The sequence below is a fragment of the Gambusia affinis genome, linkage group LG13 (genome assembly GCF_019740435.1).
Source record: "Gambusia affinis linkage group LG13, SWU_Gaff_1.0, whole genome shotgun sequence".
Lineage (NCBI taxonomy): Eukaryota > Metazoa > Chordata > Actinopteri > Cyprinodontiformes > Poeciliidae > Gambusia > Gambusia affinis.
Window position 1 is genome coordinate 6,990,899 of NC_057880.1, and position 27,699 is coordinate 7,018,597.

At 39.3% G+C, this 27,699-nt stretch overlaps 1 protein-coding gene across 7 annotated transcripts in view; it reads right to left on the reverse strand.

Annotated features, from left to right (window-relative positions):
* Positions 1-1,616: 1,616 nt before the first annotated feature.
* anapc1 (anaphase promoting complex subunit 1) overlaps positions 1,617-27,699 on the reverse strand; it is a 56,399-nt gene continuing 30,316 nt past the window's right edge. For 2 of the 7 annotated variants that reach the window (XM_044136389.1, XM_044136393.1), the window contains exons 36-53: positions 26,871-26,962; positions 26,286-26,420; positions 26,014-26,096; positions 25,150-25,228; positions 24,978-25,052; positions 24,280-24,332; positions 23,962-24,115; positions 23,662-23,855; positions 19,025-19,111; positions 18,448-18,565; positions 16,138-16,215; positions 15,972-16,039; positions 15,710-15,848; positions 14,566-14,652; positions 11,979-12,074; positions 10,777-10,966; positions 7,031-7,162; positions 6,017-6,526 (exon numbers count right to left, since the gene is read on the reverse strand). In XM_044136389.1, coding sequence (XP_043992324.1) covers positions 6,381-6,526; positions 7,031-7,162; positions 10,777-10,966; positions 11,979-12,074; positions 14,566-14,652; positions 15,710-15,848; positions 15,972-16,039; positions 16,138-16,215; positions 18,448-18,565; positions 19,025-19,111; positions 23,662-23,855; positions 23,962-24,115; positions 24,280-24,332; positions 24,978-25,052; positions 25,150-25,228; positions 26,014-26,096; positions 26,286-26,420; positions 26,871-26,962 — 2,006 coding nt within the window. In that variant the 3' untranslated portion in view covers positions 6,017-6,380. Of the gene's footprint in view, positions 1,635-6,016; positions 6,527-7,030; positions 7,163-10,776; positions 10,967-11,978; positions 12,075-14,565; positions 14,653-15,709; positions 15,849-15,971; positions 16,040-16,137; positions 16,216-18,447; positions 18,566-19,024; positions 19,112-23,661; positions 23,859-23,961; positions 24,116-24,279; positions 24,333-24,977; positions 25,053-25,149; positions 25,229-26,013; positions 26,097-26,285; positions 26,421-26,870; positions 26,963-27,699 lie in introns of those variants that run through there. The other 5 variants (XM_044136386.1, XM_044136391.1, XM_044136388.1 and 2 more) reach the window with 4 other exon arrangements.

A 27,699-nucleotide genomic window follows, 5' to 3' on the forward strand; every position in this document is an offset into this window, starting at 1 on the left:
GGCTCTGCATGTTCTCAACATTTCCTCAGTAGAAATGAGCTGAGATACTGAGAACATCAGTTTGAGACCATTCTCAACATCAGCCTGATTGTGTAAAATTATTTCTGCAGCGCCTTCGTCCTGCTAGCTTCCATTTTAAGTGTTTTTCTCGATTGGACTGACCAAAGAGATTAGACATTTTCATTTGCCTTGTGACTTTGGTGATTTTTATTCAGCTTATTCCGGGGGGAACCCAAAGGACTACCCTCAAATGATACTCCCTTAGTCTCCCTCTGTTGGAAAGCATAAAGAAGGCATGCTGATAAAGATGAATGAATAATATTAGACTCCCTTTGAAGCTAAAGAGCTGTTATGACTTTACTCTCTACTCCAACCCAAACAAAGGAGCTTCTTTCTTTGTCTCCAAGGTTGAGCTCAGCCACTTAAGGACAAGACTCATTTCAGTTTCTTATCCATTTCTTTGGTCCTGGTCCAGGCCTTATAACCTTGGTTGAGAGTCAAAACATTTAACACTAAATTCTAGCGCTTCATTTCTGGGCTGAACTCTATCTTCACCAGACCAGAATGAAGTGGCACAGGGATTACTGAAGAAAATTTGACACAATCTACCCCAACTCTTCCTGTCATCGCTCAAACACTCACTCAAGATACCCAAATTCGTCCACTTGAGGCAGAAATATGACTTGAAGAAAGTCAAATTTGACTTTCAATCCATCTTGAGAATAAGATGGATTATTGTCAAATGTAAGAGAGACGAGCTGAGCTGAGTTTAACCCAGCCGGTTGTGAGCTCTGAAACAAAACCCGAAGATGGAATCAGTTTTTATTAAACAAGACACCCTCTCTATGCGCCATGAGAACTTGTTCACAAATGGAATCAGTGACGACCATCAGCCGTGTTCCAAACCCACAATGAGAGCAAAAAACAGTGCTAGCATACTCCATGGTGTTGCTGTCTGTTAAACAAAGATGATACCAAAAGACTGTACTACATTATGAGTCAGTAACTTGTAAACCTAACCTTTAGCAGACAGAAAAACAAGTGAAGTAGTCACTTTCTGTTTGACACGATCGATCTCTCACATCATTATGAGAGATTCCACTTTAGTTTACTCTTCTGTGCAACATTGCTCCATCTCACTGAGGTTTTAAGTATCCATTAATGTGCAGCCCTTATGTTTCCAATGCAGCTTTTAAATCAAGTTGAGATCTGGACTTTCTCTGGACCATTGCAAAACACTTCCAAGTCTTTTACTTTTCAGCCATAATGTTGAGAGTTTGAACTAAATGGGTCTAACTTTAGATGTCCTCAAAATTTGACAACAGAATACTTTGCTGTATTAAAGGTCCTGTGGTGAAAGAATCATTAGAAAAATCACACAAGGTCCCGACAAGATGGAAATAGAGGAGTGAGCAGGCTTTTTAACAACGTCTCTGTCCCATCAATGTCCATGATTGGGCTCCATTACTTGTTGTTAATTTCAGTAATGTTCTCCACTTTTCATAGTCAGCAGAGAAAATGCATCTTTGGAGGTGAAATCTGACTTTTCCAGGGGTTGTCCTCGATTCTTTCCTAGCGTTTCATCTCCTTGGTGGTCCTCGGCCGGCCCGTTGTTTACAAGAGAAGATCACAGCCTGGGAAGGAATTGTTTACACGAGTGTTAAAACTGAATGCACAAAACTCCCGTGTAAAGTTAAGGCGTGAGAAAAGACAAAAGGTGGAGGGTGTGTTCTCTCTGACACAATTACATCGATTATTGTGGAAACAAACACAATGACGTTCCTCCCCCCCACCCCTCAGAGAGACAACACTCCTTTTCCCACAGGCTTCACAGATAAAGAGTTGCTTAAAAAATAAAGCAACATTCACTCAAGGTTGTCCGTTTCCCAACACACACTGCTGGGTAATCTGCCACGCTATTGCACAATAAAACGTTTTTGCTACACTTTGACCTGATCAGGCATGACTGAGAAGAATCCACCCAAAGTGACATCTGATTTTAGTTTAATGTCCGAATCCTACACATATTAAAATCCTTGCAGCATTGACGATGGTTCAACACCTTCACCTCTCTTCCTAAATAGCGTGTGTTGGCCTACATAGTCAATGCCAACTCAATTATCTCTATTGGAAAATAGCCTGTTCATATATAAAACCCCAAACCCATTACTCAGGAGAGAGACTAAAGGCAATTAAAAATGTATTTTCTCTGTTAAACCTAATGAAAAAATTGTGGCCCAACAACCTGAACTTGAATACCAAGAATATTGGAGCAGCCAGAGGTTTCCAGTGCCAATTTCAGGAAGATAATGCATCATCCTTTTGTCCCTGATAGGGAACTGGTTTTCTAACTGTGGAGATCCACTGGAGAACCGTAAGGAGTCTAAATGAGAACCTGGCTAATTGCATCAAGTCTGGCTTTATAACTATGTAGCAACCCAATCAAGCTCGAGTCCACAGTGGGAAGGAAGGACTAACTGGAACGTTGCCTTCATAATCTCTGACGGGAAAAACGTCGACCCCAAAGTGCTCAAACTTCAGGGACGGTGCTGAAAATGTGAACTAATGTTAATGTTAGCCTCGCTGGAACATTTGTTTGAACTTTACTCAGTTTTTTTAAGAAAAACAAACAAAATAAAAGAAACATTCGAGTCCCGTCTTTGTAAAGATCTGGAAACACTTCCAGGTCATTTTATAAACATTACCATCGGCCTTTTGCTGCGCGAAATAATGCAAAATGCAGCTTCAATACGTCAAGCGTGGGATTAAGATCAGTTTGCTTTAGTCTGGAGTGTTCATATAGCTTTGTAGAGCAGAGAAATAAAGAAGTCTTCTAATATTTTTAATTTTGCTTTAAGGAGGCTTATCTCTCAACTCGAGTGCTGCTTCCACAGCCAAAGCATGGGCACATGGAAACAATCTAAAGCTGCCTGATGGTCTTTTCTTTAATTGTATAAAGCCTTCTGTGGTTTAAAACGGCATAATGCTGCTTTTAAACACATTTTTTCCCCTTAGCATCACAGCAACAGGGGGGGTTAAAAGTGTTTAAGGGTTGATCAGCAGAGGCTCCGGACTCCTCTGGCTGTTAAACACCCACACTTTGATCATCTGGAAGACACCCATGGGCTCATGTGACATTTCCCTGGAATATTTGCTAAGACGCACCGACTGGAATGGCATGTGTTTCCAGGAAACCGCAGGCATATTAAACAGCCCAGTGGAAGCGTGACCGTCTTACAAGTCTCACGGTGTGATGCTATGTGCCCAAGTCAGATGTAACGGTGTAAAGGTCACATATTTACCAACTTTACATAAAACCTGGATGGAAACAAGTGAAAGGGGGAGGGGGGGCAAATTGACTTACGTTTTCATCAAGTCTTTGTTACTTCCACAGGTGGTATTGAGCACTGCTGACCAGGAAATCGTCACAAGTTTCAGCCATCATGACTTTGATCTTGTCCAACTTGATAAAATCGTTCCACTTTTCACCCAAAGTCAACTGTTAATCATTTCATCTGCCAGTAATATTGGTGTTAAAAGCAAATATCATGCAGTTTGTCTTTTTGGAGTTTGGTTTTTGTCAAACGCTCCATGAAAATTAATCAACTCTAAAGCAGATTAAGTGTGTGGAGTGATTTTTTTTTTCTTTTTATTACCAGAACTACTAATTTCTCTTAAACCTTGTGACAAATCTACCTGGGAATCTTTTCTTTTATTAGCATTGTTAGCAGTGCTGGAGGGAGTCAGTTTTATCAGTGTCTGATGTGACCATAGCGACTGGCTTCAAAATTAACAAAACTTTGAGAAGGTAAACCAGATTTCTGCTGCCGATAACTCGCAACACGGAAGATGTGAAGTTTGATTTTCGTGCGTCTAACGTCTTTGGAGGAAAAAACCGGCACTGCAGTGATGAAAAGAACGTGAAGCATTGTTGTTTAGGTGGAGTCAACTACCATGTCAAGCCTTTGCCCAAACAATCTTGAGTGATGAAAAAAGCCAGGAAGTAAGACACAACAGAAATGCCCACAAACGTTTCCTTGTGTCAAAGATTCCTCCACTCTCCTCGAGCTCTGAAAATCTCTTCCTTTTAAAGCCTCTGGAATCACGTGGATCCGGTCTGGATGCCTTTCCGGCATTATTAACCACGTCTTCATTCTTTGTGCTGCCACGGAGACAATGGAGCATAAATATGGGTGGATCAGCTAATTTAAGGTTTAATAGACTCTTAAGATCCCACGTGTCTGGCAGAACAGAGAATAAGCTTCAACATGAACAGAAGAACATCCAAAACAGACAGAAAAGTCCCTGGTTAATAATAGCTTGCCAGTAATGGTACACAATAAAGTGAACCCAGCTGCAATTTGCATCCAGGCTAACTCTAGCAATGAGTTAAGGGAAGTTTCTTAGCAAAGTAAACACTTTGCACCACTAGTTTCCTATGGGAATGAAGAGCTGCTCGTTGTGCGGCAGTTCTGGGACAAGGGTGTGGACCACTTGTTTGTTCGGATGTTTTCCATTTGCTCTGGAATGTTCTCCGAGCTATTGGTTAAGAGAGAGATCCAGAACTGAAAGTGCACACACACACACACACACACACACACACACTCACAAACGAACCACATGATATAAGGATTTCTATGCTCAGCCGAGGATCAAGATTAAAAAGCTTGTAGTTTCTTGAAGAACCGGGACACGAAATAGGATTTGCTAAGAATCAGTTGAGGAAAATTCAACAAGACTCACTAAATAAAGTATATTTAACCCGTCTTGTGCCTAGTTTTAAAGCTATAATAATAATTTGAAACAATCAAAATATCTAGAAATGAAGCAAAAAAAACAATCAATAACTTTTTAATTTGGGTTTTCCTTGACTGTTTTAAGCACATTTTCAGCTTGGAGTATAATAAATTAGGGTTGTTTTTTAAAAAAAATGACATATCGTTGAAAAATTTGGTAAACCCCAAACTGAGCGAATACATACATTCAGATCAAAGTGACCAAATAACAGTCATATCACTTATCACAAAGCTAAGGTAGTCTGATCTTGGAGAAAATGAAACCGCTCATCTAAACTATGAAGCTGAGCTACAACTGGCAGCAGCTAGAGAAACAGCTTCGATCTGCGTGACTGGAATTTTTCTTTCAAAGCCAAGCTTCAAGCATTTACAGTATGCAATAATTCCTGCGCTGCTTGCACAGAGCCTGTTGGTCTCAAGATTCAAGTTGTTGCCTAAACAAATCCTTTCCATGTGACTGAAAATGTCTGGCAGTATCAGAAAGTGTTGGAATGTGTTCTAGGCAGCAGAAAGGACAGAAGAAAATGCTTCCTGAGCACTTTGGGCTTTTTTTTTTTTTTTTGTTCGTTTTCATAGAAAATCATTATTTTAACCAGTCGGATGCTTGTGTTGTGGTCTGCTGACTGTTTTATGGTGTAGTTTTAATTAACTCTCTTGCTTTTATGGATTCCAAGAATGATTTCAGTGCTTCCCAATGTTGACTGATGGAATATGAAGAAGTAAATCAAGCTGCTTTCTGTGTCATACTGAAAAGATTTCAGTGAAGGCACCAAAAAGGTTTTCATCAACACAGCTGCCAGGTCAGATCCTAATATCAAACATGTTATTTTCTTTAACAAGTGTTAGACAAAAAGTCTAAAACAAAAATATAAAAAAATAACTGAAAGGAAAAAAAAAAGAATTCGATAATTTCAGGCTCAAAGGCATCATTTTGTTTTGCGGCACGAGACAAAAGCATGGACCTGAAAGGTACAACAAGGAGCGACTACAGATTTGCATCTCTGCTTTGGAAGTCAAGGGGAATCCTTTCATGTGGGGAACCACCAGAAACAACGCAACAACATGTCTTCATCTCTGAATAACTTCAAAGTGCATTTATCTTGACCACAGGGATGAAATGCTGCCAACACCACTCTGCCATCTGTGCTAAATAAACAAGACGTGACAGAAAACTGAGCACAGCATTGAAAAGAAAAACAGACACAAAAAGATCACAAGGCTCACAGGTATTTTCTCTTTTATTGTCATGCCTTGCTTTCGGTGCCCTGTTCATTTCTGTTCAGCTCTTTGATGAAAGATGCTGGACTCAGTCCCACAGGAGATTAGTTGCACCATAAAATTGGTGCGTATGCAGCATGATTCCTGCAGTTTTACCTGTTACGCTGTAAAAAATGCAAAATACATCACTAGCATATATAAAAAAAAAACAAAAAAAAACGTACATTAGTTATTCCATTTAACGGAGGTTTGAAGTCTATATTTTCCTCTTTTTTTCACTGCAACATTGAAGGCGTCACAATTTGACACTTTTGTTTTCCCACCTCTTCTGCATCCCTGAGATTCAAACTGACTGGGCTTGGAGCATCAGGATGAAAATGCTGGCAGGGGGAACAGTAGGGACTGCGATCCAGATGCAGAACTCAGGAGGACGGGCACCAGTCTCAACAGGTCTCTCAAAGGGATGCCCAGCTGGCTGCTACGCAATAATAAATCTGCAAATGAGTTGCAGCCTGCAGGGAAACACGACAAGACAGAGTCACTGCTAACGGAGCCATCTGCATTTACTCTCCTATTGCAACTTACAAGCCCTGCTAGTGTAGTTATTTCAGATGCTAAATAATTAAAATCTACAAGTTTTTCCAGTAGATTGACATGCTAACATGATGCATCACAGAGGCTGTACAAGATAAAAGTCTTAAACAGAAACCAAAGGTGGATTTGCAGGTTGCGACTCGAAAATTATTCATATTTTTCTTTCGTGCATAATGTGCATAGGGATTTCCAAATCCTTACACACATCCTCTAGATCCCCTAAGGCAAATCCTTATCTGCAAGATTATCTAATCCTTAGGCATGTCTTTATACTAATATTCATTAAGTAAAACATGCAGTTTTCAAACTGCATGTTCGCAAACAAAGAATATACAAACTACATGAACACTGAGGCAGTTTTCTGCAAACATGTGCGTGTGAGTGTGTGTGTGTGTGTGTGTGTGTGGGAGAGCGCCTCTTACCCTCCAGGTTTGCTTGCATATTTCTGCAGCACGGGATGGACCGGTACACCAGGAAGCAGGCCAACATGATGGACTGAGGGTCCCTGGACAGAACCTCGCCCCTCATGTAGGATCTCACCACTGAGCTGTGGTCTAAAAGGCAGAAAAAAAATAACAAAACACAGATTTCACCAGACATCACACTTTATAACCGCCACACAAATCTTGATCTGCTTTTATTTTAGTAATCAATTATAGAGTTAAGATGGGAGTATTTCATTCAGGCAGCATCTGTTTGATGTGCTAAGATGCGTATTGGAAACTACTAATAACTTACAGAGACAGACAGATGATGCTGCATGCAGGATACTTCCTGTCGTCCTCAGATGGTGTACAGAGTATTTTAATTAACTTATTGACTAACATTTGCAAAGTCAAAGCTGACAGATGCAGTGATAGATGTGGCATACAGAATCCATTAGAAATCTACAGCACTATTATGTTTCCAATTAGGAAGAAAGACAATTTTAGGGTGACACGTTGTGTTGGAATACAGATCCTACACTGTTTCTGGAAAAAGGAAATCCTTGTATATAAAAATCCTACCAAACAGGTGGCTTTCATCAAGCTCAAACAAACATTCGGAAGAGGCAATTGTACTCACAACACAAACACAAACACACATTTTTCACATGTTGAAAAGTTACTGTGGAAGGGATCTTAAAAAAAAGAAAAATAGATGCACTGAGAAATCAGCTTGTGACTGGAAACTTTTTAACTCAGAATTCAGATTTTCATCCAATCACAGAACAAATCAGAGCCAACACCTCCAAGTGGAGCTAGCAACGCTCTTCACTCCCAAACCTGTTATTCAAAGAAAAAGACTGATATATTCATTACAACGATCTCTTTTAAATGTGAAGAGGCACTTTTGAGAAAGTATTTACTACAGAGACATGTAGATTTCAGTGTTTCGATACATAAGTTCGTCCTTTGCAGTTCTGGTTGTTTCTTACTAAACTTCTGTTGAACACAAAAAAATCGACAGAGGACGAGTCCTACCAACCTTCGGGACGTTGAGCGTAAACGGTGAATCAGTGGAAACCGTGAAGCTTTGACTGAGTAAAGTCAGGCTCTGGTATTTTCAGCATCAGTCAGGTGTTTAAAATGAGTGAGAGGAAACACAGAGATGTAAGAAGCAAACTGTATTGTCAACAAAAACATGTGGAAAATGGTTGCGGTTTACCCAGGCTGCAGGATAGTGAGAGAGAGCAAGACTTTCAGCAGAAGAAAAAATAAAAACAGAGCAAAACAAAGATGCTTGATTTTATCTTGTTGAGCCTTTAGAAATAGCTTAGATAAGGACTGGCAGCTGCTTGGTAATATATACAGAGTCTAGTGTTTACAGTTTGTAATGCTAACCATGCTAACATAAGATGGCAAAGATTGATGAAAACAGCAAATTATTACACTCTTGCTCATTTAAAAAAAAAAAGATCCATTAACAAGATGTTAATTTGAGCTACTAAAAGGAAAGATGGCTTGAAAATCAAGATGGGGACAACAAAACAAAAGAATCAGATCAAATGCAATTATAAAACTCATCAAGACTTTCTGGAGTGTGTTTTTTTTTTCTTTTTGTATATCTTGTTGAAAAGCCATTTCAAACTTTTACATGCAAGTGATTCTAGGGGAAACATTTATATTGTTTGTGTATAAAATTCCCGCAGCATTGGCTTCTGGGAAAACTGCGCAAACAAAAACACTAAAAATAAAGTTGCTGCAAACGTTTCATTTATGGAGAGTTACAGAGAAGACCAACATTCTTGATCCATGAAGTAAAGTCACTCTGTACTTCCTCCCAGCTATGACCCAGAACTAGGTGGTTAATGAAAGATTAAGCTAAGAGCAAGTTTCAGCTCCTTTTATGACGGAAATCTCACCCAACTACCTCACCTGTTTCCCACGACTTGCATAGTCTGTTTGTGTTCGCTGGTTTAGTTATGGAATGTGTGTTTGTGTGTACGTGCCGTATGTTTGTCCTCTAAACTATGATATTCATGCACTACACCGTGCACATGAAAACAAGTGGAAACACATCCACCCTGTGACACCGCTGCAAATAAGGGCCGCAGACGCGTGTTGCGCGCTGACAAGGTTAAAATCAGCAATAGCATTTTTTTTCACATGCGCTCAGCAAACAGGAATGCTACAGCCACCTGGGTGTTTATGAGGAGTTTATCGGCGAAACAATACCAGCTGTTGTCACGTCAAAATAATCTGTAACAGTTGACTTTAGTCAGCTGAGTGCCGTCACATGACATCCTGCTGACTTTGTCTACAGCACAAGTCATCAGAATGCCTTTCAGCAGCAATAATACCTGCTGTGAAATGCATAGGCTTCACTGACATCCTGTTGCAGAACCAATAAAGAGAGGTGTGACATGCTGATCGCTGCGTCTGCATCACGCAGGAGGATTTGGAGACGTTCCAGATCAGATTTAGCTGGAGAAGACGGAGATTACCATAATTTGCTCAACTTTGGAAAACAGTGGCCGCAACTTAGTTCAGGTAAAAAGAGCGTTTACCAATGTTCCGAAATTAATGGCTTTACATACAAAAACATCTCCTAAGAAAAATGTGACGAAAAGGAGGAAATCAGTCAGGAACTTGATGCAAAAGTGTGTTTTCTGAGACAGAAGATTGGCAGAACTAGCCTGTTCCTGATCACTGCAGTGCAGATCATTACCTGCAATGTAATGATCTGATAAATGACATCATACCACCATTAAATGGAGGTTGTTTGTCTGAGGATAAGAGGATTAATAACATCTTAGTATGTGGGTGAATTTGCCAGCAGTAACTAAGCAGTATTGGAAGAAACTGACCATTAAGTAATTAAATCCCAAAACATCAATATGTTCCTTATTAAACTTATCTAAAAGACTGTTACTAGAGGTGTGTCAAATCGATCAGCGACCGATCATAATCAGCCGATTTCCGTGAAAAAGTGTATGATCTGTGATCGCCGATCACTGTCTCTTGTTGCAGATCACCAAAACTGACCACATTTTGATCGCTTTGCAGCCTCCTCTTTCCTTCACTCTGTGCAAACTATAACGCTCTGAGAGTGAATGGGGACGTTTGTGTGTTGCAGCGGAAAATTACCTCCGTCAAAATGCATCAACACAACGAATCTCATATGACATTTAAAAAACAAATACTTGATGGAGTGTTGCTACATAGTGGCTCAATGCAGGAAAAAAAGGAGATCCGGAGTGACCAGACAGCAGGTAAAGCAACGCACAACTACCAACAGTCACCCGGATTAGCATGACGGTCAAAAAGCTAAACAAATAACCCGAAAAATAATGAAAGTCTCAGATGTGGTGGCGGTATAAGACACTGGTTCTGCTCTCGCTCTTGGACCGCTGCTACGCGCTACTGGTAGAAACATTTCACAGACGTAGTGCTGCTCATCCTCCACCAGATAGTGAACTCTCACACCAAACGTCTGTTTAAAGCTGCAGCAACTTAAAAAGAAAAGATTTTAGATATGTATTAAAATATGTCTATTGTGTCTAAATTAGGTGAATTTATTGCCAGATAATTTTTCCATTTTGCCAGATAACATAGTATCATTTATATCTAAAGTGAAAAATTAACAGCAGCGATCGGCCTCATGGATGATCAGTATCGGAATCGGCAGCAAAACACCTGATCGGAGCATCCCTAATTGTTACAGATCCATTAAAGCATCCATTCACCTTTGAGCCAGTTGTCCAGCGCCACGTCGACTGCATTCTTCATGACAGGAAGAAACTCGGAGGTTAGCAGGGTGTCATGTTTGTTGGCAAGGCCTCGCAGCACCCGGCTGTCCCATAACTCCACCACCAGGCGCAGCTGCCACAAGGGGAAGGTCTGCTGAAGGTCACCCTGACGCAGAGCCCCAACGGCCTGAAAGAAAAAAGGTGAAGCTGTAGCTTCAACGTCGCTAAAGATGTTTAGACAACAGGGACATGTTCTAGGAACCAGGCCAAAATTAGATGAGCATAATAACTGGAAATGGACGACCCTCGAAAACCTTTCAGGTGAGAATGTGGTCGTTTTGGGATGTATTGTGATGCAAATAGGAACAGCTGAATTGCCCAATGTCTCCTGGAAATAGAAACCAGTCAGGTGCTGCCAAGTGTACGTTTATCGGTATGGTATCTTTGTGTCATGTCGGAGAGGTTTTGATTGGTGTGATTATCAATCTGACAAGTTGCCTGTAAGCATTGAGTTTTTTATTTATTTCTGTTTCAGTGTCAAAAAAGCTAATTAAGCACAAGCTGTGTTTGCTTGCTCTCTCTCTTTACTGCAAAATCAGGATAATACAATTTCCCTCAGTTTGTGTCAGTTGTACCTCAACATGGGTTATAGTCTCTGTGTTTTATTGCAAAAAAAGTCAAGTTTTTTATATTTTTTGGCAAATGAATCCTCAGTCTCTCGTATTCTAGGGCACAGGTGTCAAACTCCAGTCCTCAAGGGGCCGCTGTCCTGCAGTTTTTAGATGTTCCACAGGTACAAAACACTGGAATGAAATGGCTTAATTACCTCCTTCTTGTGTAGACCAGTTCTCCAGAGCCTTTGTGACCTAATTATTCTGTTCAGGTGTGGTGCAGCAGAGGCACATCTAAAAGTAGCAGGACAGCGGCCCTCCAGGACTGGAGTTTTGTGCAGTAGGAGTTAAGGAAAACGTCAGAAAATAAGTCAATATGTTTTCAAACTTTTTCTTTTCCATGCTTTTCCAGACCTCGTGCCAAACCCATTAAGGCCCACAAACTGAAGAATCTTTACAATTTTTTTAACACGATAAAAGTTTTAGAACATTTCTATTATTCATGACAATATATTTGCTCTACGACCAGCTGCTGTCACACAATGTAAAACAGAAATGTGTGTGTCCTGTGCCGAGTGGGTTTGTTACCTGCTCAATAGCGATATATGTTGGCAGCATCTCCGGACACTCCTGCGTGACGCACTCGTACAGCATTGCTGAGAACAACATGAGGCTATCGTCTCTCTGTCGAAACAACAAAACCTCAAAGCGCTCAGTTACTGTTTTCCGTAAGCATCTTTGAACTAATGACTCTGCCTTCATCGACACCCCCTTACTTCTTCATTTGCTTTCCGCATTTATGAATGATAGTTCCCATTTCTTGTTATTTCTGCCTGCAGAGCATGAAACACATGCTGACATTGTGGAGCCAAATGACTGCATTCATATTTGTTCTTGCCGACTAAAAATGACTGTTCAGACATTGATTAGGGGTCTGCAACTCATGGCTCTGGAGCCAGATGTGGCTGTTGGGCTAGAAATGCAAAAGGATTGATCAATACTTTAAAATGTCAAAATAAATTTTTTTTAAATATGCTAACTTCAGCAGCCTTTCCAAGCTGTTTTCAAGCAGTAGATAACCAACATTTCCACAAAAGTAGCACAAATGGTGTAAGGAATATTCTTAACAAATTTTGGATTTTTGCCAATAGTTTGCAAACTACTCTCATTTTTCATAATCAAGAAAAAACATTGAGTGTCCCATTTGGGGTCTCTGCAGTTTTCTCCAATTCAAATTTAAAACATTTTAAGACTATTTAAGTCTAATGTAAGTTAAGACCTACATCGCCAAAGAAATGCATAAACGCTGTCCAGGCAACGGGCGATAAATTTGGACTGACCCACGATGGGTGCAAAAAGAGCTAACTAGACAGCGAGCAAGGGAATGTTAGCGGAGAGCCACAAAGTGCAATGTGACTCAAACTTCAGCCTGACAGAAAAGTTCCACGATGTAGAAAAAGAACCCAATAAATAGTAAAATACAAGATAATCTGCCAAGATAAAATTTAAGACCTCTGATTGACCAAGTCAAGGTTAATTTAAGACATTTTAAGGCCTTCATTTTAGACACATGAATTTAGGACTTTATGGATGCCTGGGCACCCTGCCTCTGAGGGAAATTAAACCCATAAACAGAAATGAAAGAGATTTTAATTTAGAAATCTAAACTTGTCCTACACTAGATATTATAAAAATCAAGCTATTTTGCTTCAAAGAGTCGTGTTGCTTTTGAGTCTCAAAACAAATATTTAATTGGACCGAAGAAAAAAAAACAAAAACCCAAAAAAACAGCTCTTAGGGTCGTAAAAGTGGCTTGTTAATCAAAGTTGAAGTTACTTTTTACTCAACAGGGAAAGAGTCAAAGATGAAAACAGAGTCTAAGTGGTTTGCTTGTATGAGCAAGTAAACAGTTTTCATAATTACAATTATATTAATCAAAGTGATTTATTTATGTACATACGTCTCCCAGAGTGGAAGTTATTTCATGCCAACTTAAAACAAAAATCTTGCAATTATCTGCAAGGAAACTAACCATCCTCCATTTTGATGCAAATGCTGTGTTGGAGTAGGTGGCTGGAGAAAAACAGACGTTATCTGCATTTACAAACGGTCACAGTTACGCTCCGATGTGACGCGCTTTCTCCCATTTTAGAGCTGAAGCTGAAACTACAGGCCTCTAATCTACCCAGATAGCCTGATGTCACGATGAAGCAGCCCACTTTCTCGCAAAATAGAGGTCAAGAGATTAATAATAAGACTTAACGTCCGCCTGTCCACTTTAAAACAATTAAATGAGTGTGTGCAGAGTGTGGTAGTTATGAAGACTCTTTGCTTAAAACGGAAGAAAAACAGATTTTAAAACCATTCATTTTATGATGTGGGGGGGGAAACAGATGTAGACATTAAAGCTTTGCACATGATCTCGCCATGGTAGTTTAAGCGATCACAAGATAACCATTGGTGGTCTTGAATGCAAAGCCTTGATAACTATCACCATGACATCCGTGACACAAATTCAGCAAGAATTCTCATTCACAACGAATGGATTATTTGCGCATTTACAGGCTGAGGATTTTTTGTAAACAGACAGGAAGTCATTCAGTTCTACTGAAGCAGCCGCTTTAAGTTATTCATAAATCCTCAATCACTTGAACCACACATGATTTTCAGATAAAACTGGAACATGCCTCCCCCCCTTAAAATCAGCTTCTATGATCTCAGTCAGGATTCGTTACCCATTAAAGCGGTCATATTCTTTCTTATTGTGTTTATTTGGACTTCAGTTTTATTACTAACGGCTTGTATGCTGAAGACATGAATTAAAATAGATGATAACATAAATCCAGGTTGAGATATGAGTATGAATAGGAAAACACCACATCTGAAAACAACTTCATTTTAATCCCCAGAGAGTTTCTGTCTGGACTAACCCGAGAAGTTTCCAGTGTTTCAGTAAAACCCCAAGATAAAACTGAAACATGGCTCACAGTTAAATTTGTTTTCTAAAGAAATAGGTTTTTTTTTTGTTTTAGTTAGAGGTCCCTTTGGCTATAATGCAGAAAAACAAACAATAGGTTGAATCCTTTCCACCTGATAAATATAGAGATTTTACAAACAAACCCAACGTCAAACTGTCTCAAGCTCTAAATATTTCTTTGCTTGGTGTGAAACTTACAGATTTCAGTCCTTCTGAGGTTTTACAGAAGAATTCAGCAAAGGAGATGAGAGCAGGCTCTGAGGTGAAGGTAGAAATGGCTTCAGGCTGCAAACAAAAACAAAAAGAAGAAACTAATTTTCTACCCAAAAGCACAGACTTCTTACAACCGAGATCGGGTTTTAGTTCTTAAAAATAATACTTTCAAAACAGCTTAATGATCTAGAGGGTGGACCTACTGGGCAGTGAGCTGGGTGGGCTAAATGGGGTTGCTTTGGAGGGATTATTTTCTCTGTGTGTATTATTTTATGTATGTGTTAGATACACTTTAACTAGATACATTTCTTTGTACTCACAAACTGTATGTATTAAAGGAAAAAAAAACTCAATAAAAAGACAGTGATTAAAAAAACAACAACTTAATGATCATCGTCATACAGTTTCTAATTATTGTGGTAGTCCAGTTATGCTATATATTTTTTTACTTAATCACATTAAGTAAAAAAATGCATTAAATGGTTGATTCATGTTTGATTCATGAGCACATGAATCAACAACAATAATAACAATTTTTAAAAAAGCAAAATATAAACCGGCACATGTAGGAAGGAATTACTTTTTGGACAGAATCCTGTTCGAATAAGAATTTTTTTTATAAAATAGAACAAAAAGGAAAACACTGAAGGAAGGCAAAGAAGGTCCTCAAGGACAAGTAGGAAAACAAACTGCATATTTTTCCCCTGCAGGTGTATTGACAGAACATACAGACGCCATGAGGTAAGCAGTAATGGTCTGTCGGCTGCAGAGCTGCCAGCTGAACCTGCAGCGGCAACCTGCCAAGACTGGACCAAATTATTCTCCATAGGGGGGAGGAGACAAAAAGTTTCCACTCAATTCCACTCATCTGTCAGCCTGTTGTCAAAATCTACATACTAGATTAAATGTTTAATTCAAAGTAACAAATTGCTCTGTTCTATTAGAAATGGAGCTAGTACTGACCTTTAATATTTCTTTAAACACTTTCCAATATTTTCAACAAATTATCTTTAACTGCATTCAGCCATTATGGCTGCAACTAATAACTTTTATTAGTCACTGCAACTAATAAAAATAGTTATAATTATTAGGATTTGGCAGAATCTTTGTGAAGAGCTCTGTTGTTTACCTTGAAGGCCGTGACTCCAGAGTTTCGGTGGCTGACGGCTGTGGCCAGCAGGCTCTTCCAGCCCTGGGGGTCGTCTTTGTAGGGCAGCTGTCCAGCCCGCAACTTCACGTACAACACGCCGTCTCTGACCAGGATGGACCTCAAAACAGAAAAAAATTGTTTCTTTGGTTTTTAGATCATCTTGAGCAACACGACTAGAATGCAAAAGGCTTGAAATGTGAAGATTTGAACCTCGTTCCCAAAAGGTTCTGCCTATCCTTACTTCAGATGCTGAGTTTCTTTGCTGAGGTCGAGAGACAATTCCCAGTATCGTGGCCCCTTTACTTTTACCTTCACAGCAAACAAAGGGGTTAAAAGGCCTTTCAATGATGTGTTTAATGCGAATTTAGTTTTGTTTGCCAGAAAGAAAAGATTTAACTCTGCTTTACCTCTTTGAGAAGGTGAAGCTCAGGAAGAAGGGTGGGAGCCATCAGTTCCACTGTCGTCTCATTATACCACTTGGTTCCCTGACAAGAGCAACAATTCATCAAGCAAACTTTATTATATTATGCAAGTTATGAACTCCAAGAAACTCTGTTCAGATTTGTTAAAACAACTAAGATACACTAAAATATGCAATCAATTTTGACAATTATTATGTGGCAACCTATGGATGGTGACAGCAGAATGGCTAAAACTGAGGTGTTGTGCCATAATTAACATATTGAAAATAATGGTTACATGACCTGTCAATCTATCTTATGTTTTATCTTTTATAAATTAAATGGACTATGGTGCTATAGTCTTCAGATCCCTCTCGTTAGTCTGCAGGTGTGCATGTACTGGATGTTGCACTGCATCTCGTCTATAGGTCAAACTGAGATTTCTGCTGAGAATGAAATTAAAGTGCCGGGACGCCAACGGCAGTGCTAAATACAAACAGCGGCCTCAGCTTTTAACCTTTAATCCTCCTTTAGCTGAGAAGCCACCACAGTAGTAATAGCACAATTTAATTACTTTAACATATTTTAACTAGAAAGTTAACTCACACAGACAAAAAAAAAACAACAACCTGGAACAATAAAAGAATATTTCTATTAATTTAGAAAATCTATTTATGTATACATGCACCTGTGGTCAACAAACACATACTAGTATCTGAAGTATGGGTGCACAGATAAATCAGCCGATACTTGCATGAGAAACTGATCTCATCTACTGCCGCAAAGGACTGAAAATCAGCCGCTGACTTTTTGTTCTGCTGTGAGAGAAGGCAGACTGATAGACCCATCCGCCTGGTTAACACTAGTCACCCCTCTGTTCCCAACCGAGTTACTCTGTCATTACTCTTGGCAACTTTTCAGATATATAAATAAATAAATAAAAATTTGCGGCCAAAAATCTAAACCAGCAGTTTAGATTTTTTAAAGTTCGGTGATCAGCCAGAACAAAGCAACAGATTATGCACCCATAATTTTGATGGTCCATTCAGAAGCATAAATTCAAATGTTTACAACACATTTATTGCAGTTATTTATACAGTGGCTAAATTTTATATAGAGAACCTGATTTCTTTGTCTATTTAGGTAATAAAGGTTGGAAAAACAAATATTTTGCCATATTCTATTCTCCTTCCCTTCTATTCCACTTTAAATCAAAATCCATACTTTCTTCTAGACTTTTTGTTCCAACTGTGATGCTATTTCTGAATTATTTTATTACTATAATCACCAAACGCTTCATTTTCAACTTAATTCCGAGATTTTTGAGAAATTGCCCAACACATTTACACTGGCCAAGTTCGGGTTTCCCCACAGTGTTTGAATTATTTGTGATAAGCCTCAGTACAAGTACGTGTAAACTGAAATATTTTACAATATTTTCTGTATTGATAAAAATACAGGGGAAATGAAAATAAACCAAACAATCTGTACTTGATGATGCACATGAAGCCACAGTGACGTGCACAAAGAGGCCAGCAACAAAACCAGGCGACACAGAACACAATGGGCTCTGTGTTTAGACACACTGGCTTTGTCTATTGGTCTTTACTCTGGAAACCTTCTCAAACAATTCCCTTCGAGGGAGTATAAATACATGCCATGCTGTGTATTCAATACAATTTCAGTTCCTCAAAGTTGAAGCTATAATTGCGAGGCTAAAACACTGAGGTTTTTCGTGAACAGAAGTGAATTTCATTCATGTTTTCTCAGATTTCTAAGAATCAATTTTCACGCACGTTTGAGAAATGTGTGTAAAATGAAAAAAAAAAAAAAAAGATTTCTCCATGGTGCAAACATTCGGTCTTTTGATAATTTTGTATTATTATTTATGAATAAGAGGACAGAACAAGAACCTGTAACAGGGAACACTGTATAAAGGAACCAGAAAACCTCAGAAGAAAGCATGAAAATATGGCTCTTGTGATTCAGTATAAGCTTTTACTTAAAATACCAGATTAAAATAATGTAAGTGGTCATACGCAATTAAAATAAATATAAATCTTGTCAAAACGTAAGAAAATTAATCAATAGAAACGGCTTAAAGCAGAAAGAACAGCTGAAACATGAATGGTAACTATATGGCTAAAAATAATGAACGGCTTTTATTTATGTATTTTTAATTTAAAAGCTGTTCTTTCGGCTTTTTATTAAAGACTTGAGTCCAAAAAAAAAAACAACAACAACCAAATAAACCAAAATGTGCTCATATAATCAATTAAATCAATTATTGTTTTTAGGAGTGCAACGTTCACTGACCTTGTAAGTGACCTCTAACAGAGCATAACAGGGCTTCAGAGAGTCAACGTCCACAGGAACCAGGAGCCGGGGTTCTGCAGCCAACACGGTCAGATGCCGCAGGGCCTGCAGGTGATAGCTGCACCCACAACATCAACCCAGTTTTCAATTAAACACACAAACGAATAAAAACCCGAGAAAAAAACTGTCATTTTTCTACACTTTGTTTTTGACGGACAGTGGAAATATTTTCATATGGCGAAATGGTCCTTTTTGAATGTAGTGTCTTTTATTCTCATATTTCAAATTCTGAGCAAGTGTTTCGACTTTTAAAATGCTCAATATTTTGCACTAGAATCTCAAGCTGCAAAGTGAAAAATCTTAATTTAAATGAATGTTTTTGCCACGTTCAAGCTTAGCCTAGCAAAAGCTAAACATACTTTTTCATTCGGTTCAAGACTCTGTAGGAACCCTGACAACTGTGTTTTAATTTTCAGGTACGTCCAGGAATGCCTGGTATTTAAGAAAATTTGGGGTTTTTTTCATGCAGGGACTTTCTCTGTGTCCAGCAGTGTATTTAAAAAGGTTTCGGTCTTACCGGTTGTCAGTGCTGTGAGCAGGAAAGTGAGGGTACAAGGCACACAGTAGGGCAGCGATGGCTGAGTTGGAGGTGCTGAGGGTGTATCTACAACGAAGGACAAAATGACAAACCTTAAGATGCACTCCCACAAAAAGATTTGCATCAAAATAACAGTTTTGTGATGCAAACTCAAAACATAATTTCTATAAGACAGAAATGTTATTTTGCATGTTGCAAATCAAGCAACAGTTTGTTGATTTTTACCCAACATAATGGAACAATTTTATATGTTGCATCTCCATTTTTAATTAAAGAAGGTGCTGCATCATAATCGACACAATCAAAGGTCACAGCAGTCCCTCTTAAACATAATGACAGAGTGTCCGCTTTAACTAATTGGATCATTATCCTAATGTCAAGCTGCAAGGCTCCAACAAGTCACATCTGAGAGTGTTTAGTAACAGTTTTCTGAGGTAAGGAATGTCGCTCTTCGATTAATGACTGTGTTTGCCAGTTTTAATGTTTTCAAGCTTTCAATTGAACCCGTGATTCAACAGTGGCTCTAGGCAGCTATTTCAGGAAGAGAGTCATGGAAAACTGACACCAATTCGCGATCGATGCAACACTATTCTTTGTGATTAAAAATTTTGAGAAGAAAAAATAAATGCAGATTTTCAGTAGTACTGTAGAACTTGAGGGGTTGTTGCAACGCCTCAAGTTCTGACCTTTAACCTAGCAAACCTAGCAGTTTGCTAGGTCAAAGCACGTCAGTATAAAAGTGCAGTATTGTAGTTTAAAACAGGAAATCTTCCGTAACCATTGTTCGATATCCACAACATTATTCTTTCAAGCTTGCAACTAAAAGTATTCGGCATTTTTACTTTCGGCTGAACATACAAACTTTTTATCAAAGCAATAAAAACGGATACACGTAAAAGTTGGTAAGTAAGTGGGATCGGACTATTGATCATCCCTGGCTGGTGACAAATCAATTGGAAAATTAATAAATAAATAAAAAGCTGAGCAGTTTTCTGAGCAGTGAACACACCACACCTAAGTGCAAAATCAGGCTGCATTAACAACACTCTTCAGTGTTGATGTTGCCATTAGGACAATGAAATGTTAATAAGGTTCTTAAAACTGAAATCAGAGGAAGCACAAAAGTTCTAAGAATTTGAAATTAAACTTCACTTTCATTAACAAATTGAGGAAATGTTGGCAGATCATATTGGCTGCAAAAGAGTGAGAAAAAGCATGACTTTTAAAAACAGATAATATAAAGACTTAACTTTATGTTATGAAGTCAAGTTCCTATGTTTTGCTCTTTCAATCTTAATTTTGAATGGAACATGCCGTGTTTGAAAATGTTGGCAGACATTTTGAAATGTTAGATTTAAGATGGGGGGGTCTAAATTTTCTAAGGAATAACATGCAGACACAGAGTCAAGCTAGCAGAACGCCATGCTAACGTAAGAAGCTGGAGAAAAGTTTAGATGTCAACTCCATAATCAAACCAGATATCAAAATTTGGTCACAAAATTCAAGATGTTATACTTCAATTCTGCAAATGACGATGCAGTCATGTGCATTTCTACTCTGGTTGCCCTTGTGACAAAATATTACCAAAGTAAGTGATTATAGAAAGGAATGTTTCCGACCCTATCCTTAGGGTTTACCCTATTAAACAAAAGACCTCCAGGGGTGACTGCAAGTCTGGACACCATGCATGACTATTTGGTGAAAAAGGAACCAATTTTCACTTTAGTTTCCACTTAAAACTGAACAGGAAGAGAAATTTACTGAGCAAACAGAAACAAAGTGAGAGGAAGAGGGTAAACAGCGCTGAAAACATACAAAATAAGCAGTGAAAAACAGATGAGAAAAATGAATGAGAGAAGTGTGTGAGGCATATATGAGTAGACAAGTCTGATGCAAATAAGCGAGTGGCTGAATGGTAGATAAGCAGAGGGAAACTGATGGGGTGTAAGAATGGTATCACTCCAGTTTTGACCCGTCCACCTCCGCAAATCCACAATGAACCAGACCCTCAGCCCATGGCATTCAAGCCTGCACTCCCTGCAACTCCCTGGCCCAACATCTACAATGAAGCAGGAGCAGAATAAATCAAAAGGTCCATCAGATTATGACTCTTGTGGGGGGGAAACATTTGCAACATCTAATGACAGAGTGTGAGCTGTTGTTTCTGTTAGAAACACGCAGGGCGAGGTCAGCAGTTTGTGGAACCTCGTTAAGGGTGTGTGTGAGTTTTGTGTGTACGCCAGTCATTCAATAAGCTCAAAATAGTACTCGCAGCAGGTCTGTGTATTTCTGCACCAATCACACACAGTGAGTGCATGTGGTCTACCTGATGCTTTCCAAAAGCAGGAGATGTAAATCTAGTGGGTATGTGTGCTGGCTTTTGATTTGAAAACCTCACGAGGACAGACTTATTGTCTTAATTTTTCCATTCTTTGGTGACTTAATTATACACTGCATGCCCCTTGTCATAGGATGCATAAATTACTGAATGCCAAGAAGAGAAAATGTGATCAAAGTGTTTAACTATTATAGTTGACATTGTTACTCCACTGTTGATCTCATGAGAGCATATATAAATATCAGCATAGTCAAAAATATGAATAAATGCAATTATTGCATGTTAATCAGGCAATAATGATTGCACTGAGACAAAATGGCTGCCAGTTTTCTAAACCTGTTACAGAGCAGCTTCACTGCCAGGTCTTTTAGATCAAGCATGAGAATTAACATGCATTCTGCATCGACGGCCGCATGATGCAAATGATTAAACCTGCATATAAAAGCTGACAAGATTTTAAAAAATTTCAAAGTGGGCAAAGCCAAAATAGAGAACCAAGTGCCTGGATGAGGTGATGGGGGTTAAGTGCACAAGTGGTCAGGATGAGGGAAAACACTGTTTCCAACTCAGCTGTTCTATGGCAATATTTAGATACTCCTGTTGAAAAGAAAAGAAAAAAAAACTACATTTTTTGTGTTCCTGGAGTCTTTGGTGAGCTTGTGAAAGCACCATTCGCTCTGCAGCAACTGTTCTGAGCAAGAATCAAGTGCTGCTGTAAGCCTCTCCCACTTCCTAGGTTCTGTAGTCAGACATTGTCCATTTTTCTAATGAGTCACGCATGTGCAAAGCAGAAAAATGCTGCTGAATTGACACTCGCCACTTTCACAATTCCAACTGCTGACTCGCAACAGGGGCGCGTGTCTGAGTGGGACGGTTTTATACCAGAATGCAGGTGATGTAGGTATCAACAAAACTGTTCAGGTCATAAGCAATAGGAAAATTCAACAGCAGCAACCACCGCTCAACCCAAAGAGGACAGCACTAAGGTGGTTTTAGGCCAAATATTACAGAATTAGACTTATTTACACAAAAATGTCTCAAATTGTATGTTAGTAAATAGGGGTGCACTGATCGCCGATTACCAATTTTTATTTTTTATTTTAAACCTTACCTGTCAATTCCGATTTTGGCCAATACCATTTTTTTGTGCATGAAATATTGCTCAATATAGGTAGAAAGCTGCTGAGTTAGCAACAGACATGACTAGGTGGGCCAGTCCATCAGTCAAACCGTTCTCACTGGAGAGCATAAGAGAACAGTGGTTGGTTTTTAGACCTTCCTTTACAGAGGTAGACAAGATCGGCTTCACATGTAAGATTCGGCCGATCATCAAGTTTCCCAAAATTAAGAAAATCTGCACTGATAAATCGCCAATAATAAATCGGTGCACCGGTTATGGATCAATCTGTTTATCTGCAAAATAAAAGTACACCTAGGGTTTAAGTACCCTTCAAACAAAAACTGAACATTTTAGGAACATGTATATTGAAGGGTCATTTACACTCCCTCTGATCTTTCCATATCAGCCGAGTCCCCTCTAAGAAGGACTTTAAATACAGCAGAAGGTTAATCTGAGTAATAAGAAAAACAAATGTGAAATTGCCAGCAATTCTCTTTTCAGCAGCTCCCCAAAGCTTGCAGATGAGGCTACAGAGGATTCTCTGGTAGCTCCCTCTGCAGACAATGCATTGCAGGGATGGCTTAGTGGAGGAACATGAAATCTGAAACCGAAGTCACAGAGAAAGCCACAAGGTGGTTGTTGTGTAGCTTCCAACTGGGACACAAGTGGAGGCCTGATCAGCCCTGGCTGGGTCCACTGGATGAAGATGAGAGACCCGAAACATCCGCCGTCCCCAGGTTGCATGATGACGCAAGAGATATTGCTAAATCTAACAAACCTGAGTTCATTGCAGAACAGCTGCTTTTATTATAAGAGTAACGTTTTGATAATTAGATTATTGAAGTCAATCGGTCACAGTGGATTATTCATGGGTTTCAGATAAGAAAATCTGTAAAAAGGAAAATGTCTTTAAATATTCCTTTCTACAGATTTTCAAGTGTTGTGTGCATTCACATGGGAGATGAGTGTATTTGATGCTTGTTGACACAAATCATTAACAAAGTTAAAAAAAACTTTTTTTTTGACTATTTTTTTTTTTTTGCAATATTAACTTGCAAATAACAGTGAATGTCCATAATTTAAATATTGCTAGATTAATTCTCTGAGCGTTATTTCAGTGTTTGGAACATATTTACATCGCCTCTGTGTTCATCTCACCTGCCACCTCCCAGGAAGAGCAGACCGAGGGCCATGTGATGAGCCATGTGGAAGCCGTAGTTCATCTCGCCGCCGGTTCGCTTGTGGAAGAAGCGACACAGCTGCAGGACCTTCAGGTTCCCAGTGCCCGCCATTACCATAGACATCGCCAGCAGGATCATCGACAGGCAGGTTTGTAGATTATAATAACCCATCTGCTGAGAGGGACCAGCATGCAAGTTAAGGCAAAACAAAGTAGACAAAAATGCAGCATGACTGTGGCAAATTACTGAAAGGTGAAGAACATAAATAAACACGCACTGCGCCCACAGCCGCAGTGCCAGCAAACGACATCATCTTCATGAAGGTCTTGGCAAACTCGTAGAGGCAGTCGAAGGCATCGGAATTGGCAGAGCCAGCGAAGCGCAAACCCAACGCCATGCACGCGCCAGATGTGATGTAGTCTTGGGCTTGACTAAAATATTTCAATGGGTAAAAAAGTGAACCAGACCCAAAAATAAAAGTGCTCGTACACGTAGAGAAGTAAAGTAAAAGCAATATTCAGGTTGATTTAACTGCCAAAATAACGACTTAGCAGCAGCAAACAAACAAACTGATCGTTTTGGGTTCTGTACTTACGCCATTGTGTCCATATTGATGTCTTCTGAGGGGTCAAAATTCCCCCTCATGATCTAAAACAAACCAAATAGTACATTGAAATGATCGAAGTGTCAATAAAAAACTTAAAAAACATTATGGCATCATAATGAATGAAAAATGAACCCAAAACCTGTATGAAGTTCTGCAATAAGAGTCTTGAATCCTCCCCGGTTTCTTTATGTTTCTTTTAATGGTGGGTTGAGATAGAAACAAAGCTAACTAGCGGTTAGCTGCTTGATTACAACACTCTCTAAAGGCGGAAAAGGCTGGGATGTCTCAAAGCAGAAAATAAAGTCTTAAACTGTCTTAAACTGCTGAAAAGAGAGGGATCCTAACGAAACTTTTTGAGGTTAGTAAAGTAAAAACAGAAAAAATTTTCTGGAAGGAAAACATGTAGCACTGACACATTCAAGCTGTTTTCTCTACTTTCACCTCATCGGGATGTCTAATTCTACCACAGATACTGCATTCTCTGGCTTTAGACTTTTGAATGGTGACATTCTGTATAAATAATTATCCTTAATGTTTGCTCTGGAAAAAGTTTTGTCCCGTAAAATACACTCAAAGCTAACCAGTGTGATTTTAGGGATGCGTGTTATAGCAACTTCCTGTGAGCTCCACAAGAATACAACACCACAGGAACAATCAGTAATGCCAGCAACTGTGCATTTTCTCACCTGGGGTATATTACTCTTAACCCACTCTGTGTTTGGCAGGATTTCATCCCACATGATAATGCACCGTGCAAGAGTCTGGTGGAGGAGAGAAGCAAGTACATCAGATCTAGGAGAGGTGGGAAAAATATCATCCGACTCACGAGCGAAGAGACACAGCTGGCATCAAACTAACCCTCAGCAGCAGAAACTCTGGCTTAATGAAGTCCAGCAGAAACCAAGTATCTGGAGGTTTCAGCCAATCAGCAATCGACCTAAAGGACAGAACCGGGATGAGAAAAGGGAGTGTTAATACCCTGCCTCAACACCTTCTCCGCTAACAGGCAGACAAAGTTGGGCGAGCGCTGACGAAATTAGGAACCCCTTGACCAACTACACAGCTGGGAGGTGGAAGAGTTTTCTTCTGTCGTCAGGTTATCATGCACTGCGCTTCACATGGATTAGAAATAGCTCGATTTAATAAAGTAGTTCTATATTATTTGCACAGATTTAAAAACATGGTGTGCACAAATCTACAATATGTGCACAAATGCCCACTTAGAATTTGTAATGCATCCCTAGATAATACAATAATGTCCGCAAGCTATGAATATCTGACAGAGAACAGCTGATTATCAGGACAACGCTGCAGGACAACTGCAAACCTTTGATCACATGGCCGTCCACCTAGATCCGGGGTCTCAAACTCCAGTCCTCAAGGGCCGCTGTCCTGCAGTTTTTAGATGTGCCACAAGTACAAAACACTGGGATGAAATGGCTCAATTACCTCCTCCTTGTGTAGCTCAGTTCTCCAGAGCCTTGCTAATGACCTAATTATTCTAGTCAGGTGTGGTGCAGCAGAGGCACATCTAAAAGTTGCAGGGCAGTGGCTCTCCAGGACTGGAGTTTGACACTTGTGACCTAGAAAGAAAGCATCAACCAGAGGAGCCATGTGGTTCATGGTACCTCTGGAGGAGCTGCGGGGATTCACAGGTAAGGTAGGATAATATGTGTAGGGGTTTGAATACGAAGATTAAAACCTCATGAAAACTCATCTTACCTGTTGTTGGTCTTCAGGTAGATCATGGCGAGGGCCAGCGTGGCTCCTGGACACGTCACGTCTACATTTATTGTGTCACCCTCCTGAGAAGACAGTTATTCGAATGAATAATCTAACGACAGCAGTCTCTATTACAGCACCGCTTCCATGTTCTTTCTGAAACATTTTGGCATGTGAGGAAACCTCATTTTCCTTGCCATTTTTACGGCACTGCAATCTGCAATTTCTTTTTTGCATTCTGTAACACCTTTCGATTCTGTGTTTGCGTCTACCTTGATCTGATAGCTGGGAGACTTGTGCCTTTCCCTGCTGGCCCCGGCCTGAGCTCTCCGATGGCCCCCGACCATGTACTGGTACAACTGTTCGGGAACGTTGAGGTCCGTCATTCCGATCAGGTTGCTGCCGTGCTGAAAAACGCAGAGGAAATGAGAGAGAGAGAAGAAAACAAATGATTAGGGGAATCAATAATAATAAAAAAATTTAAAAAAAACATTTAAATGGACTCACACATTGAAGTATCTCTGCAAGATGTATAATTAGATTTTTTTTTTTTTTTTTTAGGAAAATCATAAACAGTAGAGAAAACAGCTTAATAGCAAACAAAAATTGCCATTGCTGAAGATGGTGAGTGTTTCTGAAACAACTGCATTCCAAAAACTTGTAAAAGAAACATTTAAGCACAAAACTACAGAAACAATATTACTAATACTTTGCATAAACCTGCAGTAAAACCAAGATTTGGCCTCGAAAAGAAAACAATAGTAACAGTTATATAAAGTCAAGGAAATCTACACCTACAAATGTTTTCCTGTTGCCATTTGTATCACAAACTTCGTGCTTTTATTTGGGTCACTCACCCCAAGACAAACCATGCCAAGTGCGAGTCCTGCTGCGAGTGAATAGGACTCCCTGTCAGTGCAGTACTCCATCTCTGGACCTGGAGGTCGGCCTTTAAGAACACATGCAAGACTTTATTAGTTTAAATTCACTGTCGTATAAACAGACAATGTCACGGCCACAGAAGCAATAAACAACACGGATAAGGTACAAAAAATTCAAAGCTGAATAAATGAATGAACGATTTGAATTTTTTGATAAAAACCAGGTCAGCTTTTGTCAAAAGTGAAGCAGTGACATCTGTTCTAGTTTTGTTAGACTTTTCAGCTGACATTGACACCGTTTATTATCTTAATCGAAATAAAGCAAAGCTTAGAGCAGTACTTTGTAGGCTACAAAATTTGCGACAGTAGCGCAAATTTTGCATAAAAATATAAGAAAATCTATCTAACATTTTTGCGAAGAATAAGTTGATAAAGATGACAGGTTCTGAGTGTTACTGTGTTTCAACTAAAAAAATGCAAGTCCCAGTGAATCATGTGAACTTTTTTTATTTTTTTGAGTATCATACAGACTAAATGTTACAAACTGAGTTCGTAAACTGAATTTTAGGAATTAAAACAATAAAAAGAGCTGCAATAACTTAATATTGATGTTGCATGACAGGAAACAACTGAGAACCACTAGATGGAGATTATCTCTTGGATATTTTAGATTAGTTGACCTTTGAAATAAAAGTTTCTGTGTCTGTATAAACCACGCCATGTCACACTCTGCTGTTCTGATCTGTGGGAGGCCCCAAGGGTCGGTTTTAGGTCCATTTCTTTTTGCTATATACTAAGCCCTTTG